This window comes from Rhinolophus sinicus, linkage group LG11 (genome assembly GCF_036562045.2).
Source record: "Rhinolophus sinicus isolate RSC01 linkage group LG11, ASM3656204v1, whole genome shotgun sequence".
NCBI lineage: Eukaryota > Metazoa > Chordata > Mammalia > Chiroptera > Rhinolophidae > Rhinolophus > Rhinolophus sinicus.
In genome coordinates, this window is record NC_133760.1 from 58,472,448 (window position 1) to 58,488,897 (window position 16,450).

A 16,450-nucleotide genomic window follows, 5' to 3' on the forward strand; every position below is an offset into this window, starting at 1 on the left:
AGTGAGATCCATGAGAGAAAAATTGATGAGCTGGACTTCCTTAAAATGAAAAACTTCTGCTCCGTGAAAAACTTAAGACAATGAAAAGACAGCTTTAAAAGACAGTATGACAAAATATTTGCAAAACACATATCTGAGACAGGACTTGTTTTCATAATATAAAAAAGAACTCTAAACTCAACAAAAAGAAAACAAACAAGAAACCATCCAATGAAAAGATCCAAAATCTGAGCAGACACCTGACCAAAAAATAAACACAGATGGAAAATAAGCAAATGAAAAGATGTTCAATATTCTATCACTAGAGAACTGCAAATCAAGATAATTATATTATATATATATATCCATCCATACATTAGAATTGCTAAAATTCCAAAGACTGACACCAAATGCTGCAAGAATATGGAGCAACAGGACATTTCGTTCATTGCTGGTGGGAATGCAACATGGTACAGCCACTTTGAAAGGCAGTTGGCAGTTTCTCACAAAGCCAAGCATACTCTTAACAGAATAGAGCAATTGCACTCTTAGGTATTTACCTAAATGAGTTGAGAAATTATGTCCACAAAAAAACTGCATTTGAACGTTTATAGCAGCTTTGTTCATAATTGCCGAAACTGGAAACAACCAAGATGCCCTTTAGTAGGTAAGTAGATAAAAAAAAAACAAAAAAAAACTGTTGAATATCTATGCAACAGAATATTATTCAGTGATAAAAACAAATGAGCCATTAATCCATGAAAAGCAAACCACTGAAGAGCACAGGCGGGAGCAGGACAAGAACAGCTCTGAACACAGGCTGCTGACCAACAGAATCATAAGCAGGGAAATAGGTGTTGAGGCAGTTTGTTATGGCGCAATAGATAACTAAATAGAAATAGATCTAAATACATCAACAAGTACAATAAACATTAATGGATTAAACGGTCCAGTCAAAAGATAAAAACAAAAGAATTGATTTTAAAATATCCTGTTTTCTTGCCTTTACCAATGATGCATCTAAAATATAAGGATGCAAACGGCTGAAAGTAAAGAGACGCAAAAACGAAGGAAACAAAGACAGACCAAGAATTAATAAAACAAACATAAATGAGAGGATCAACAAGCCAAAAACTAGTTCTAGACAAGAACTGACGCACCTCTCATGAGACTATTGAGAGAAAAAATGGGACAAAACAATAATAAGCATGAAAATGAGACACCACAGATGTGACAGAAATTTAAAAGTTTAAAGACGTTTTGAACAACTTGATGCCAATTTGAAAACTTAGATGAAATGAACAAATTCCTTGCAAAATTTACTTTACCAAAATTAATGCAAGAAGAAATAGAACTTGAGTACTTCTAGAGCCATTAAAGAAAGTTAATATTAAAGAAATCCTCTCCAAGTAAGCTCCAGGCCCAGATGGTTTTACTTGTAAGTTCATCCAAACATTCCAGGAACAAGTAACATCAGTCTGAAATAACCACTCTAGGATCTCTCATGCATACAGCCTATAATATGCGTTACAAGTACTTAAATAAATAAATGTTAGTTTTTTACCCCCATCCCTGGAGGCAGACAGCTAAAGATCATATCTCAGACAAGTTGGAGAAAAGAGTTCAAAATTGCACGGTAAATTAAACTAAATGAGCTTTTCATCTCTGACATAATGAAAGTGTATAACGTTAAAAATCCATAAACCATAGACTTATAAGCATGGTAACAGAGTGATTTTCATCAAATATGCACACTTACGGACACAACACACACATACCACTTAAAAGTCAACAATGTAGAATCTGGAGGCATCTTCCAAGACAGCACAATTCTATTTTTACCTACATCTCATAAATTCTGAATCTTTACCAATTAAAATTCATCACCAGAGAAAAATATGTTTACATGTCTGTGGAACTACCAAGAAATTTAATTACTCACACTTAAAGTTTTTTGTTGTATTTTTTTTAAAAAAGAATTCTTATAGCTATCACAATTTTCATCTGCCAAGAGACAATAATTTCACATCCCATCTTTAGATAAGAATCAAGTTCATGCTTCCATCTAATCCTCTTCTGAAAATGAAAAGCTGCCAATGTTTTGAAAAAACAAAATTGCTTTGATTAATTACCAGAACAAGTACACAACATTGATTTCTCTGTGCTTAAGTGAGAAGTGATGTTTGTTAAGAAGAGGCGATATCATAAGGAGGGTTCCTTGGATAAAATCGACCCTCTGGCGCAGTTCTCACCTTAACGATGGTCACATCCATGCCAGATAAGTGTAAAATCGGGGCAGCATTTTTTTCAAACAGAGTCCTTGCTTTGCTGTAAACAAAGGAAAAAACACAAATGTTTTAACACGAATTCTTAAGAGGATGACTAGAAAGCCCAAGCATCTTTTTAGTGTCGGACAAGAACTAGACTAAAGAACACAGGTTTCCTTTATTTGTTCAAATATAGGAAGTCTAACAATGAGTAATGTGTTTTTACTGATAGAAACACACATTCTCTCACTCTGAGGCCTCTAGGAATCTACCCTCTGCCTAACACAGTAAGTTCTTATCCATTTGAGATGCTTACAATTCAGTCTAGTTCCTCTAGAGGCAGAAGGTCCACCAGACATGGCTCCACTGAGGCAACAATGTTGGAGGCATTCAATAAGTATTTATTGAGCACCTACTATGTGCTAGACAGGTGTAGGCACTGGGGATACAACGTGACAAAGCGGACAAAAAGACTTGTAACCTAAATATAACGTAGTAAGTCCTCAAGGAACTTATTTATATCTCAGTGGTGGAAGGAGAAAAATGTATTTACTCTAACATTTTTCATATGGCCCAAGGGAATAGATGAAACCAAACAGAGTATTGTTTAATTCTAACACAGTGGACACAACTTTTGGGAGAGAACTACATCACTTTTAATCATTTCAAATACTAGTGGTGTCTCTATTTCTTGAGTTTTAAACCTGTAGTGATAACCCTGGAGAAAGAACAAACTTCTTTTCCAGGAAGGCAGAATTTCTGCTAGGATACAGATGAGTTTGAAATTACCTAACGTAACTACAGGAGAATCAGCAGCTTGCCCAGAGGTCCCAGGCACGGTTCCTTCTCTGCATTGCCCTAGTTCTCTGTACACCCCTCTCTTAGGAAACTTCACGTTGCGTGATGATTAGTGATTTACAAGACAGTCTTTGAGACTAGACTTGCAAATACAGACACCAAATTGTATTAATCCTTGAATCCCCTGGCCTCTAGGAGTACGTCTGGCACAGGTAGAAGATACTTGATATCTGCTGAATTAATGTACAACTGAGTAACGGAATAAACCTATCTAAATGTAGACGTGTAAATTCTGAAGAAAAGGAAATTACATGTTTGTTATGTCCCGTAAGAACAGTTAAACACTTCTTAGAAGAGTTTAGGTGTTTTAAAAATATTATACATATCATTCTGATAGTGACGCTTGTCCAATTCAGGGCAGGATTCCAAAACACGGCCTAGGAATCGAGGGACACAGAAGCTGCAAAATGTCCCCAAAAGCGTCGTCTCCACGTTGAATGAATGTTAAACATACCGATCAGTTGACCTGTCTTTTACCCAAATATTTTCGACTATCACATCAGAAACAACTAGTGCTTTCAAAACAATCAACTAGTCAAACATTTAACTTTTACCTCCACGTGTACTAAGTACTCTTTCAAAAAGATTTTTATCAGTGATGCATACTTTGACTTTCCTGACAATATTTTATATAGAAAGAGATGCAAAGACAGCCCATGAGAGCATGTGTACTTATGCACAGAGCAAATTCAACATTCTCTAAACTAAAAAGAATAACCACCAACCACAGACAGAACACAAAACATTTCTTATTATGAATTACCATGGAAACTGAGAGGCTTGGATAAATGTTCAAGAGCCTACCTGAGCAGGTGATAGACAAAGTAAACAAATATGCCAACCTTTTCTGCCACTCTGAATGCCTATTAAGATGAACAGGAAAGGTTAAGGGAAATCTCCCCTCGCCAGTTCACCATTTCTGGGGCTTAACCCAAACAATAAAGCGTTGAACTACTGCTACTGAAAACATGTCTCCTTCCTGGGTTACTTTCATTACTAGGTTGACAAGAAAGGATATGTTGGAAGTGGATCAGATCTATCTCAGAGAAGCAAAACTTAGGAGAAGTCTCAATCTATTACATCAGTCACAACAAATCTGTAAGCTCCTCTAAGTCAAAGAAATAAGATTTGAACACTTGGGCCTTTATGTATGCCTGTCGGTGATGCCACGGGTACCGAAAATCTCTAAAATAAAAGTGGAGACATTTTTTTTCCTTCAAGTGTTCCATACAAAAGAGTAAAGAACAAGTGTTACCAGTAAGAAATGCATTATTTGTTATATAATTAAGGGTGAGATAGCATCAGAGATAAAACTTTATATACATGTAATAATTTCCAAGTTCTCTCTCACACACACTCACACACACACACACTCCTTAATGTATTATTAATGCTAAACACACAGTTATCTTATTTCTTAAAGCTCTTATGTAGTTTTAAACCAGTACCACATAATGAAATAGCTACATACTAAATTACATGTCAGGGCAAGGTCAAGATGACAAAAATAGTGCAATTAAATAGTGAGAGCTTTAAAAAGAGATGCGGGAGAGTTTCAGAGTGGCTGCTTCTGGCTGCTTCCTAGAACCACACAGGATTCACCTTGCTCAAGGGGACAACGAGCTTAGGAAAGAAAGCCTTTCCTTAGCCTCACCTTCAGGTAATGATACTATACTTTCCAACAAGAATCCATCTTTAGGGGGCCGGCCCGGTGGCTCAGGCGGTTAGAGCTCCATGCTCCTAACTCCGAAGGCTGCCGGTTCGATTCCCACATGGGCCAGTGGGCTCTCAACCACAAGGTTGCCAGTTCAATTCCTCGAGTCCCGCAAGGGATGGTGGGCTGCGCCCCCTGCAACTAGCAATGGCAACTGGACCTGGAGCTGAGCCCAGGGCCGCTCCCTCCACAACTAAGACTGAAAGAACAACAACTTGAAGCTGAACAGAACCCTCCACAACTAAGATTGAAAGGACAACAACTTGACTTGGAGAAAAGTCCTGGAAGTGCACACTGTTCCCCAATAAAGTCCTGTTCCCCTTCCCCAATAAAATCTTTAAAAAAAAAAAAAAAGAATCCATCTTTAAAAATGCAAACACATTTCTATATAAACATGTAAACAGAACCTAAAACTGCTCTAAAAGACGTTTAACTTTTTAAATGCAAATGTCTCTTAGACGTAGAAACTCAAAATGACTGATCAGAGCTTAAAGAAATTGCCACATATTTTCCCTCATCAGAATCAGCAAGATGCTGACTCATCAGGTTTGTAAAGGAAACGGACAGAGAACAGTTAAAGCAGGCAGAAGGAGAGGTACAAACACTCTTGGGAAGAGTGGGGGAACAAAAGAGAGAATGTTTTGAACCTCGCTGACAAGTCAAAAATAACAATAAAAGCAGCTTATGTTTCTTATATCCCATGCTTACTATGAAACGGAAATAATGCCTCATGCTTCAGAGGCATTATCGCATTTAATCCTGAAGACACCTATTCTATATGGTAATTTCATAAGGTATGTACCATTACATCTCTGGTTTGACTTAAATCCTGAGTGAACTGAGGATTTAAGTAAAGTAGCTCCTACAGTGTCAGAGCAGAAAAGCATATACAGATGTGGTCCTTCAGCTTCTGAGCCCACGGAGTTCTGTGCTAGCTTCTGCCACAGGCCACCACTGACTTTATTTAGTTGTATTGAGTATTTTGATTGTGTTGTGTTAGGGTCTGTTCATTTGTTGATCTTGTTTAGTATTGATATTAAAAAAGAATGATTATCATGCATTATCATTGGTATGTTTATGAGAGAGGGAAGTGGCTTTAACAAAGCCAGGCAAGTAGGATTCAACTAGGCAGAGTAATGGAGTGAATTTAAACAATCTGTAGGTAAATATCTTAAACTGCTGAATTTAAAAGAAATAAGGTGGAACTAACTTGTCCTCCTATCTGTGAAGCCACACTCAGTCCCAAGAAAGTACTAGAGAAACTTGTTTGAGAAGCTGAAAGCCTTTCCTCTAAGGTCATGAACAAGACAGGGATGCCCCTATCACCACTTTTATTCAATGTAGTATTAGAAGTCCGAGCCACGCAATCAGGCAAAAGAAAGAAATACAAGGTGTCCATACTGGAAAGAAAGAAGTCAAACTCTCATTATGAAAACATGATACTATCTATAGAAAACCCTAAAGACTACATCAAAAATTAATAAATGATGAGTAAAATTGACAATACAACATCTATTTATGATTAAACGACTTAATAAAATTCACATAAAAAGAAAGTACCTTAACATAATAAATACGATATATGACAAACCCTCAGCTAATATCACACTAAATAATGAAAAGCTTTTCCTCTAAGATCAGGAACAAGACGAGGATGGCCCCCTTTTGCCACTGTTATTCAGCATAATACTGGAAGTCCTCGCCAGAGCAATCAGGTAAAAGAAAGAAAAGACATACAAATTGGGAATGAAGAAGGAAAACTAGCACTATTTGCAGGTGACATAATTACATACATAGAAAATCCTCAAGACTCCACCAAGACTATTAGAAACAGTAAAAAAATACACTAAAGTTGCAAGATTCAAAAATAAATGTACGAAAATCCATTGTTTTCTATATACTAACAGTGAAATGTCAGAAAAAGAAATAAAGAAAGCAATCCCATTTGCAATTGCAACAAAAAATATAAAATATCTAGAAATAAACTTAACAGAGGAAGTGAAGGACCTATACACTGAAAACTACAAGACATTGTTGAAACAAATTAAAGAAGACACAAAGAAAGGAAAAAATATTCTGTTTTCATGGATTGAAATAATCAACAAAATTAAAATGGCCACATTACCTAAAGCAACATATAGATTTAATGCAATCCCAATCAAAATCCCAATGGCATTTTTCAAATAAATAGAACAAAAAAATAATCAAATTTGTATGGAACCACAAAAAAGCCCGAATAGCCAAAGTTATCCTGAGGAAAAAAAAACAAAGACAGAGCCATCACACTCCTTTACATCAATTTATACTACAAAGCTAAAATAATCAAAACAGCATGGTATTGGCAGAAAAATACACACACAGACCAATGGAACAGAATTGAGCCCAGAAATAAACCCACATGTATATGGGCAACTAATTTTTGACAAAGGAGCCAAAACATACAATGGAGGAGGGAAAGCCTCTTCAATAAATGGTGTTGGGAAAATTGGAAAGCCACATGCAAAACAATGAAACTAGAGGTTATCTGACACCACACACAAAAATTTCCTCAAAATTGGTTAAAGACTTGAAGACCTGAAACCATAAAATGCATAGAAGAAAACAAAGGTATTAAACTGATGGACCTTATCTCAGAGGAGTTTTTGCAAACTTGATTCCAAAGACAAGGGAAGTAAAAGCAAAAATAAATGAGTGGGACTACATCAAAATAAAAAGATTCTGTACACAAAAGAAACCACCAACAAATAAAAAGGCAACCAACCGAATGGGAGAGGATATTTGCAAATGATAACGCCAATAAGGGGCTAATATCCAAATTACATAATGAACTCATATAACTCAAAAAAACAAAACAAAACAAAACAACAACAATCCAATTTTAAAAAAGGGCAGAGGACCTGAACACTTTTCCCAAGATGACATACAGATGGTCAACAGATACATAAAAAGATGCTCGACTTCACATATATGAAAACATGCTCCACGTCACTAGCTATTAGGGAAATGCGAATCAAAACCACAGTAAGATACCACCTCACAACTGTTAGAATGGTTACCATCAATAAGATGGGAAATAACACGTATTGGAGAGGATGTGGACAAAAGAAACGTCATACGCTGCTAGTGGGAGTGTAATCTGGTGCAGCCACTATGGAAAAACACTATGTAGAGTCCTCAAAAAAATTAAGAACAGAGCTACCACATGACCCAGCAATCCCTCTTCTGGGTATCTAGCTGAAACATTTGAAAACATTTATTCATAAAGATGTATGTACCCACCCCTATGTTCACTGCAGCATTATTTATAGTGGCCAAGACATGGAAACCACCAAAGTGTCCTTCGGTAGAGGACTGAATAAAGAGGATGTGGTACATAGACGCAACGGAATATTACTCAGCCATAAAAACAATTGGTGAAATAGTGCCATTTGCAACAACATGGATGGATCCTGAAAGTATCATGCTAAGTGAAGTAAGACAGATGGAAAAGAACAAGAACCACTCATAGGTGGGATATAAAACAGAAAGCAACAAACAAACCAATCCATAGACACAGACAACAGTATGATGGTGACCAGAAGGGAAGGGTGGGGGAGGATGAAGAGGGTAAAGGGGGCAAACATATGGTGACGGAAGGAGGCTGGACTTTGAGCCCATGATGCAATATACAGATGATGTATTATATATTAGAGAATCATATACCTAAAACTTATGTAATGTTATTAACCAAGGTTATCCCAATAAATTTAATTTTTAAAAAGTACAGAGTTCCACATAGCCCTTGCCCCACTACACACCGACTTTCAATACCGCTCACCAGTGAGGGGCATTTGTTACAGTAAATGAACATGGACACAGGATTGTCAATCAACCAAGGTCCCCACTATCCTTCATACTTTAATCCCCACAATTCCCGCACATGACCCTTCCAGGCCAGCCCGACCAGTTCACTGACTGTCCTGTGACATAATAAGGGACATAACTAGTTCCTCTTGTGGGAAGGTCCCGTCCCATCGATATTTCCTTAGTCAGGAAGATTGAGTGTTCTCCCTCTGATGACCTCCAAGACCTGGCTCAAGGTTAATCCTTTAGAAAGGACGTGTCTGATCTCACAAACCCTCAGGGCTTCCGGCCAGCTCTAAACAGCCTGTAACAGAGAAGGCCTAATAATTTACCTCAGAGCAGCAGGAGATGTTCCCAAGGGGGGCTACCGCCAGGCAGACGACACTTAGTACTTGGTGATTCTTACTACTTGGTGAATTTTGGAATGATTATTAGACTTCAATTAGACAAGTGTGCGAAGCATCAGTTAGCTTTACAGTTGTGTCTTATAAACCGTTATTTCTACATTACAAATGAATCTTAGTGCTAGAAGAGTATTGAAGCTAGTGCTTCAATTCCCTACAATCCAACTAGCTGCCTGATCGTCTGTGACCTTTTTCTCTGTAGAAAAACTGAGTATGTAGCAAATCACCAACTGAATACATAACGAATCACCTACCCTTTGCAAGCGGCGGGATTGAGAAAGACAGTGGCCTTCTTCACTTGTGCATTGGGAAGAATGAGCTGGTTGCCAAACACCTAAACAGGAGAAAAGAAAAGTTTTAAGCCAATGTCCTTTTATTCAGTTAGTGATCACATGTATTCTTTCATTCCAAAAGAATTTACTTCTAGCAGATAGAATATCTACTCTGAGGGGAAAAAAAAAGTTCTTTTATGATTTCATAGTAGCAAAAACACCATAAACAATACAAAAGTGTACCATGTATTTAATAAGCTGAATTTCATTTTGTAATAAAAAACCCTGCATCACCTACCAGAGGTAAGTAACTTTTCTCCATAAGATATGTTTATTATAAACACATAACGTGTCGTCTGTCAGAAGGGAAGTTGAATCCATTTGTCTTCAATTTTCAGAGTGTAATCTTTTTCTACTCCAACTTATTACTAAAGCTTATTATGAAGAATCTTTGTGTTAGCAATTAATCTTCCTCTCTTTGTATATATACTCGTGTATAAAATAAGTCTAATACTGTTTGCCTCGTCTCTGCTACTGATGTAATTAAATAGCGCCTACTGGCACAGGGAAAGAACTGTAATATTTGCTAAGCACCTAGTATTTTCCATTTTCACACACATTATTCTTAGTTCTCAGAAACCCAGGAAGTAGTAAATATTCTCATTTTACTAGATTAGAAAGCCAAGCTTCAGGAAGATTAAGTCAATCAAAGTCACACTGTTACAAATTACAAGCTTATAATTTACATCTAACTCCAAAACCCAAACTTTCCTCTATCAGCTCTAAAGATGATCAGATAAAGGGTGAAGCAGAACTAAGAAGTACAGAGGACTGGGTGTGAGGACTCAAAATGGGAGCTCATGGGAGCTACTGCTATTACATCAGGACTGGAGACGAGGAAAAAGAATGAGAGGCGGAAACATCAGGAAGACCAAAATTTTGAGTCTTATGTGGTGGGGAGGTCTGTGCCAAGAACACAGAATTCAATACAACGTAAAGATAGGGGGGGAAAAAATGAAAGTTTTAACAAGATTTTTATTCAATATCTGACTAAATCCACTGGCTCCCTGACAGTCCATTGGAGATCCTTTCTCACCACTGTCTAGTTCTTGCTTAAAAAAGTAAATCTTTTCTGAATATTTCAGAAAGACACACTGCCTTTTGAAAAATAAAATAAAAAATTCTGGTACATTATAATTTCTACTGTTTTCATTCTTACTGAATTAGACCTTAACATTTTGCTGCCAAATCTCCAAATACTGCAATTTATTCCTGTTCTATCCTTATTATTTCTGAAATGTGGCCAGAAATTATATAATTAACCAGGTTCTCATGCTTACCAGATTCTACATCTACTGTTCTAGATTATTCTTCCTTGTCCTGCTTCCCAGTCTCTGGAATTCTAGAGCTGCACCTCAAGTCTCAGGTTTATAGTGGGTTAAGGAGTTTATGAAAGACCATAGGGAGTTGAGTTTACAGGAGATTAAAAAATCAAATTCTTTCCAGAATTTAGACTGCAAAGAGAAGCACATAAACGAGATAAGTAATTACAGGAGACTATAAGGATGAATTCACTTTCTTTTATCAGATAGAAAGAGCTAAATATGTGTTGGGAAGTGGAGAATTAGAAGAGCGGGAAGAGGTAAATGTATCAGGGGGGAAATAACTACAGGAACACGGTCTGAAAAAGTAAGGAGATGGAATTCAGAAGAGAGGTGGAGTCACCTACCTGCAGAAAGGAGGACCCAGAGACCACTCTTCCTCAGAGAGAGAAAGAAAGGGTTCTCCTCACAAGAAGATTTTCCAGTTGCTAATAGAAAATTAGCTTGGGGTGGGAATCGCTTTGAATTTAATATAAAGTTTATATGAGCTGATTTCCAGAACAACTTAGAACCGTATGAGGTGAACAAAAAAAGTAATCAAACTCTGAAAACACAGATTTAGACCAGTTAGATAACCACAAAAGAGAGGAATGTATTCATAGTATCCATTGTCCTCGTCACCCATGAAAACATTTCAGGAACAAACAGGAGGTTTGCCACCCACATCTCTTACGAAATGCATTACACCTTTGTCATTTTTGACTTCCTTTGTCATTTTTGACTTCCTGACGTCATCAACTTAAATGACATTTAACAAAAAAGACAACTCAGTCGTGGAAATTCACCTGCAAGGCATAATGTACAAATCTGGAGGGGAGGGAAGAACAAAAATGTAATCTTCCACTTGAAAGGATTCACAATTCAATGGAAACTAACACAGCCAGACACCTGAATATTTAAGTGCGATATCATGGGATCAGGGTAACAATGCACATGGGATGAATCAATTGTACTGAAGAGACAGGCTTTAAAAATACGAATCAACAGTTTTAAGGCGATTTGACTTTGAGCCGTATCATCTGTTCTGCACTGATATCCTTGGGGGTTATTTGGATCAGGGGCAACTTAGGGTTTACCCCTCTCCCCAAGGACAACTGCAGAAGCAAACAAATTCCCAGAGCTCCAACTGGTGTGTTCTTAGGACTAATGCCGAAGTCAACAACTAAAGAGGTGGGCGTTTATAACTGCTCCTCGCCAGATGGTTAACTTCCTCCCGTTCTATTCCGAGTTGGCTCTCAGCCTCATTCATCCCCTGATGGTGGGAAAAAATAGCCCAACTGCACTGAGGCAGGGCCTGTGCAGGGCCCTGGAACAGTCTGCATCTCTGCACACTGGAGATAAGGCACGTTCTCATTGTTTCACATGAAATGGCATTACCTGAGCTTCTTGACAGGCTGCTCTCCTCAGCAGGTTATCACTGTCAAAGAAAACAAGAGAGAATGAACGTTAGCTTGGATCAGCGGGTTCAAATCCAAACATATATAAACAAATAAAAACAAAATTTGTTTTTTTGTTTGTTTGTGTTTTAAATATGTACAACTCTTCCCTATAAAATACCCAAGTGAAAGTTTCTTCAAGACCTGTAACAAAGCAGGGGCATATTTGAACAATACTTCCTCTAAATGAAATCCCGTGTTAAGCATCTCCATGTTATGCCAGGCAGAATAATGTCCCCCCACCAAAAAAAAAAAAAAGTCCCCATCCTACCGGTATTTCCCAGAACCTGAGAGGATGTGACTTTACATGGCAAAGGGCTTTTACAGATGTGATTAAGTTTAGGATCAGCAGATGGGAAGATTATTCGGGAACATGCCAGGGCGCCTACTCTAATCACAAGGGTCCTTGAAAGCAGAGAGACATCCTGGCTGTGAACAGCAGCAGCAAGTCTGATTATGGAAGAATGGTCCTTGAGAGCTACAACCTTGCTGGTGTAGAAGACGTAAGTTAGGACTGTGGGTCGCCTCCAGGAGCTGGAAAGGCAAGGAAGTGAGTTCTCCCCTCGAGCCTCCAGAAGGAACCAGTCCTCGATGACACCTTGATTGTACCCCAGTGAGACCTGCACTGGACTTCAAACCCACAGAACTGTTAAGATAACGAATTTGTGTTGTGTTAAATCACTAAGTTTGGGATAATTTGTTAGGGCCGCAATAAAAAACGAATGCACCTATTCTGAATTTTTCTTATCCAATGGAAATTACTCAGGTCATTTGCCAGAAATAAATTTGATGTTTAGTTACTTCTGTTTTATCTAGATCTTTCTTTACATCACTGTCAGACAATTAAATCATATGGCAAATCTTGGCATGAGGCAAAATTTTGGCTTGCAAAAATGAAAATTCATGAAGTACGTTCATCTATTTAACATAAAGGTCTCTAAATGCGTTTGTCATTTATACCCTAGGAACACTCTAAATGGCTGACTGCCCACAGGGCTCCAGAATCTTCTCCTTGTAAGAGACAATTCTAATGCCTGTTGCTAAGATAACTGTTGTTAATCAGGTTGAAGTTAAGAAAACTAGTACCCAGAAAGGACGACCAATAAACAATTTACAGAAAAGAATTTAAAGGAGAAAAGGGTTATGTCACTTAAATTCTTTCTAGGCCTTTTTCATCATATCAAAGCCTTTGAATTTTGCATTTTTACAGTAATTCAAACCTAATTTTGATATTTAGGGTTGAACTGAAAAAAATTAAAATGAGCCATCACTTGCTTTTTGCCATAGGTAGCTGCAGTCAAAGGCTGCTCAATGACTCTTCTGCCATAGCCAGGCTAGAGAAGCACCCTTACATGTCACAGAGCAGTCAGTCAGCTTCAGTAAGAAAACACTACCCAAGCGCAAGTATCAATGCTGCCCATCTCAACCAAAGAACTATGACCCATTAAAATCACAATGGCACCAGTACCTGCTCTGTAACCAAGATTTCAGGGGCACCAGTCCCTTGTCAAGTCTAGCTGCCAGGCTCAGTCCCCACCTGCTTGAGTGCCACTGCTCCACTACCACCCTGCAGCAAAAGGGAGTTCGCTGTACGAGCTTCTCCCCCCTCCCCCACCCAAGATTCATAAACACTCATATCTTGCTCTTCTCTCCTCATCCCTCTCCACCATTGACTGCTCTCAGTGAATCACTCTAACTACACACACACACACACACACACACACGTAGACACCTACGTACAAACTAGTAAAATATTTAAAAATAATTAACATGTCAACAACCCTTTATAGTTGACTTGATACCTCCCATTCATGACCTTCTGTACAACCATGAGGCAAAATACTGAATGCTCAGGAGCTGCTGGATCACGGAAGAAAACTAGGCTCCTTGGAGTAACCTGAGCACTGTCCCCGGATCCCCAAGGACTCAAGTCCCCAAGCGCAGCTTCCACACAACCCTGGGGGTACCAGCCCTGCACAGCTGTGCTCCTCCAAGCACGTGCTTTACTGTTTTTTCTAATGGAGGGATGAGGCCGTGCCTCCCATCCCTTATCCTACAGACACATCCTGAGGGTTATTCTGTGCAGCTCTCTGTGCCGCTGTGCAAGCTGGGAACCTGCCCCTACATCCCTGTCTGCTCCCCTCGCCACCCCCTCCCCTGCTACGAGGGTCAGGCCTCTGGAGGTGACGGTAGAGACCATCCTCCTTACTGCATTTCAGCCGCGCTGATGCCTGTAGACCTGGCTGAAAAGACAAGAGCCCCAATATGGACAAGACTATGGGGTGGCGCCTTGCATCAGTCTTTTCTAAATTCCTTTTTTGCTAGAAGTAAAATTCTGGTGGTTAACTTGTGATTAAGAATATTACTGACGACAGCTCTCTTGACTTACTAACACTGCTCACTTTTATCAGAGTGCTATTCAAAATCAAAAGATGTTTTGATAGTTAATTTCCTGAATTTTAATGTGCCAAACGGAATTCGCTGTCAGTGCCACCTGTGAGAAAGCCGGAATATGTATCAATGTAGCCACTACAAAAGAAAATCTCATTATAATCACACTTATTTTCCTTAATACCAAAAATGGTGTTAATCATTTTGGTCTTGCTCTCTGGACCATGCTGTTTCTAAAAATCACACCTATTCAGATTCCTCCCACCACTGAGATATTCTGATGGTCTGCAGCAAGCTCTGTGAACTATTTCCAAAGAGAAATTCCCAAAATGTCTCGGCAATGGCAGCACTGTTGGAATAAAAAATAACTTGAAATTCAGAGAGCAACTGCCATGTCCCAGGTACTGTGGCAGCTGGTTTCACAAACCTTGAATCTTTGTACCAACCTGGCCAGGCAGGCGTTACATTCTCACTGTACAGGTGAGGAAGCTGAGGCTCAGAGAAGGGAAGTGATTTGCCCAAGACCACGACGTCACTAAGTGGCAGAGCTGGGATCCAAACCCTTGCCAACCTGATTCTAATGCAAGCTTTCGTGCGTTTTCCTCTTAACGCCAGGTAACTCTGCATGAGCAATAACCATTTGGATGTATACTTCATAGCACATTTATTAATCACATTACTTCCTAGTCTCATCTTATATAACTTTTTAGATTTACATTCATATGATACTTTTATAAGCTCAGGTGCAATAAAACCGCCCAAAGTCGTTGGTGAAACAAACTCATTTAATACAAAGTGCCAGGTACAGTACAATAAACAGGATTTGGTCACGCCCTGAAGCAGCTTAGGATTAAGTGGCAAAGCACAGCTTTGGTAGCTATCAGTGGTACAGTAAGAGACGTGTTCTTGAAGATAATATGCCAGGCACGGCGCTAGGTGACTGGGACATACTGGCAAATAAGTCCAACATCCCCCATCTTCATTCAGTTTACAGGGAAAAAGGGAAGAAAAAGGATTCAACAGGGAATCCCAATGTGATTTGACTTTTATCTGCTCCATAAAAGAGGCACGTAATAGGAGTACCTAACCTCGTTTTGAGGGAATTAGAAAAGGCTTTTTACAGGAAGTGGCACTCAGGTTGAGATGTAGGGGAGAAATAAAAAGCAGTCGGGCAAAAACAGGAAGGAGAATCTCACAAAGGCCACAGCAGGGTAAAAGCCTGCAACTGCTGGAACGTGACCCTGTCGGAAACGGAAGGCAGTTTTGGACAGCTGGGGGCGGCACGCCATGGGAGGTGCTGCGAAAGAGCAGGTCTGCGGAGTCGTGTCCCGACAGGATCACCAAAGGCCTTTTAAGCTATTTAAGGAATCTGGATTCTATCCTAAGGGTCATGAGAGGCCATTAAAGGGTTTGAAGAAGAGAACTGATGTAACCAGCTTCACATTTTAGGAGGATCGTTCTGGTTGCAGTGTGAACAAGACATCGGTCACAGGAGACTGACTCTAGAGACCGGGGAGTTCTTCAGGAACTGCAGGTCAGTGAGAGCCATGAGGACAGCTGGAACCAGGACCCGGCAGTGGGGACAAAGAAGAGTACAGACTCGGCAGGTATTTAGGAGGTAAACTTAATGTCTGGCTTGTGGGCATTCAAAGATGGTGCCCACGTTTGTGTGCGACCCATCGGATGGAAGGTGGCAGTTCTCAGAGATGGAATGCAGTAGGACACAAGTTTAGGATGAAGGGAGGTGATTTAGTTTGGGACCTGCGGATCTAGGGAGGTAGTGGCGAGCATCCAGGTGGAGCTGTCCAGGGGACAAATGGGAATAATGCCTGGAAGTCCACTCCGCCATCTTGACGCAAGGTATCTACGGTAAGAGGGTGAGAGTGGATAAGATTACATGAGCA

At 39.3% G+C, this 16,450-nt stretch overlaps 1 protein-coding gene across 2 annotated transcripts in view; it reads right to left on the reverse strand.

The window, feature by feature from the left end:
- AGK (acylglycerol kinase) overlaps positions 1-16,450 on the reverse strand; it is a 73,709-nt gene that overhangs the window by 34,471 nt on the left and 22,788 nt on the right. For both annotated transcript variants that reach the window (XM_019749857.2, XM_074315264.1), the window contains exons 3-5: positions 12,097-12,136; positions 9,320-9,399; positions 2,232-2,307 (exon numbers count right to left, since the gene is read on the reverse strand). In XM_019749857.2, the coding sequence (XP_019605416.1) occupies positions 2,232-2,307; positions 9,320-9,399; positions 12,097-12,136 (196 nt within the window). The remainder of the gene's footprint in view (positions 1-2,231; positions 2,308-9,319; positions 9,400-12,096; positions 12,137-16,450) is intronic.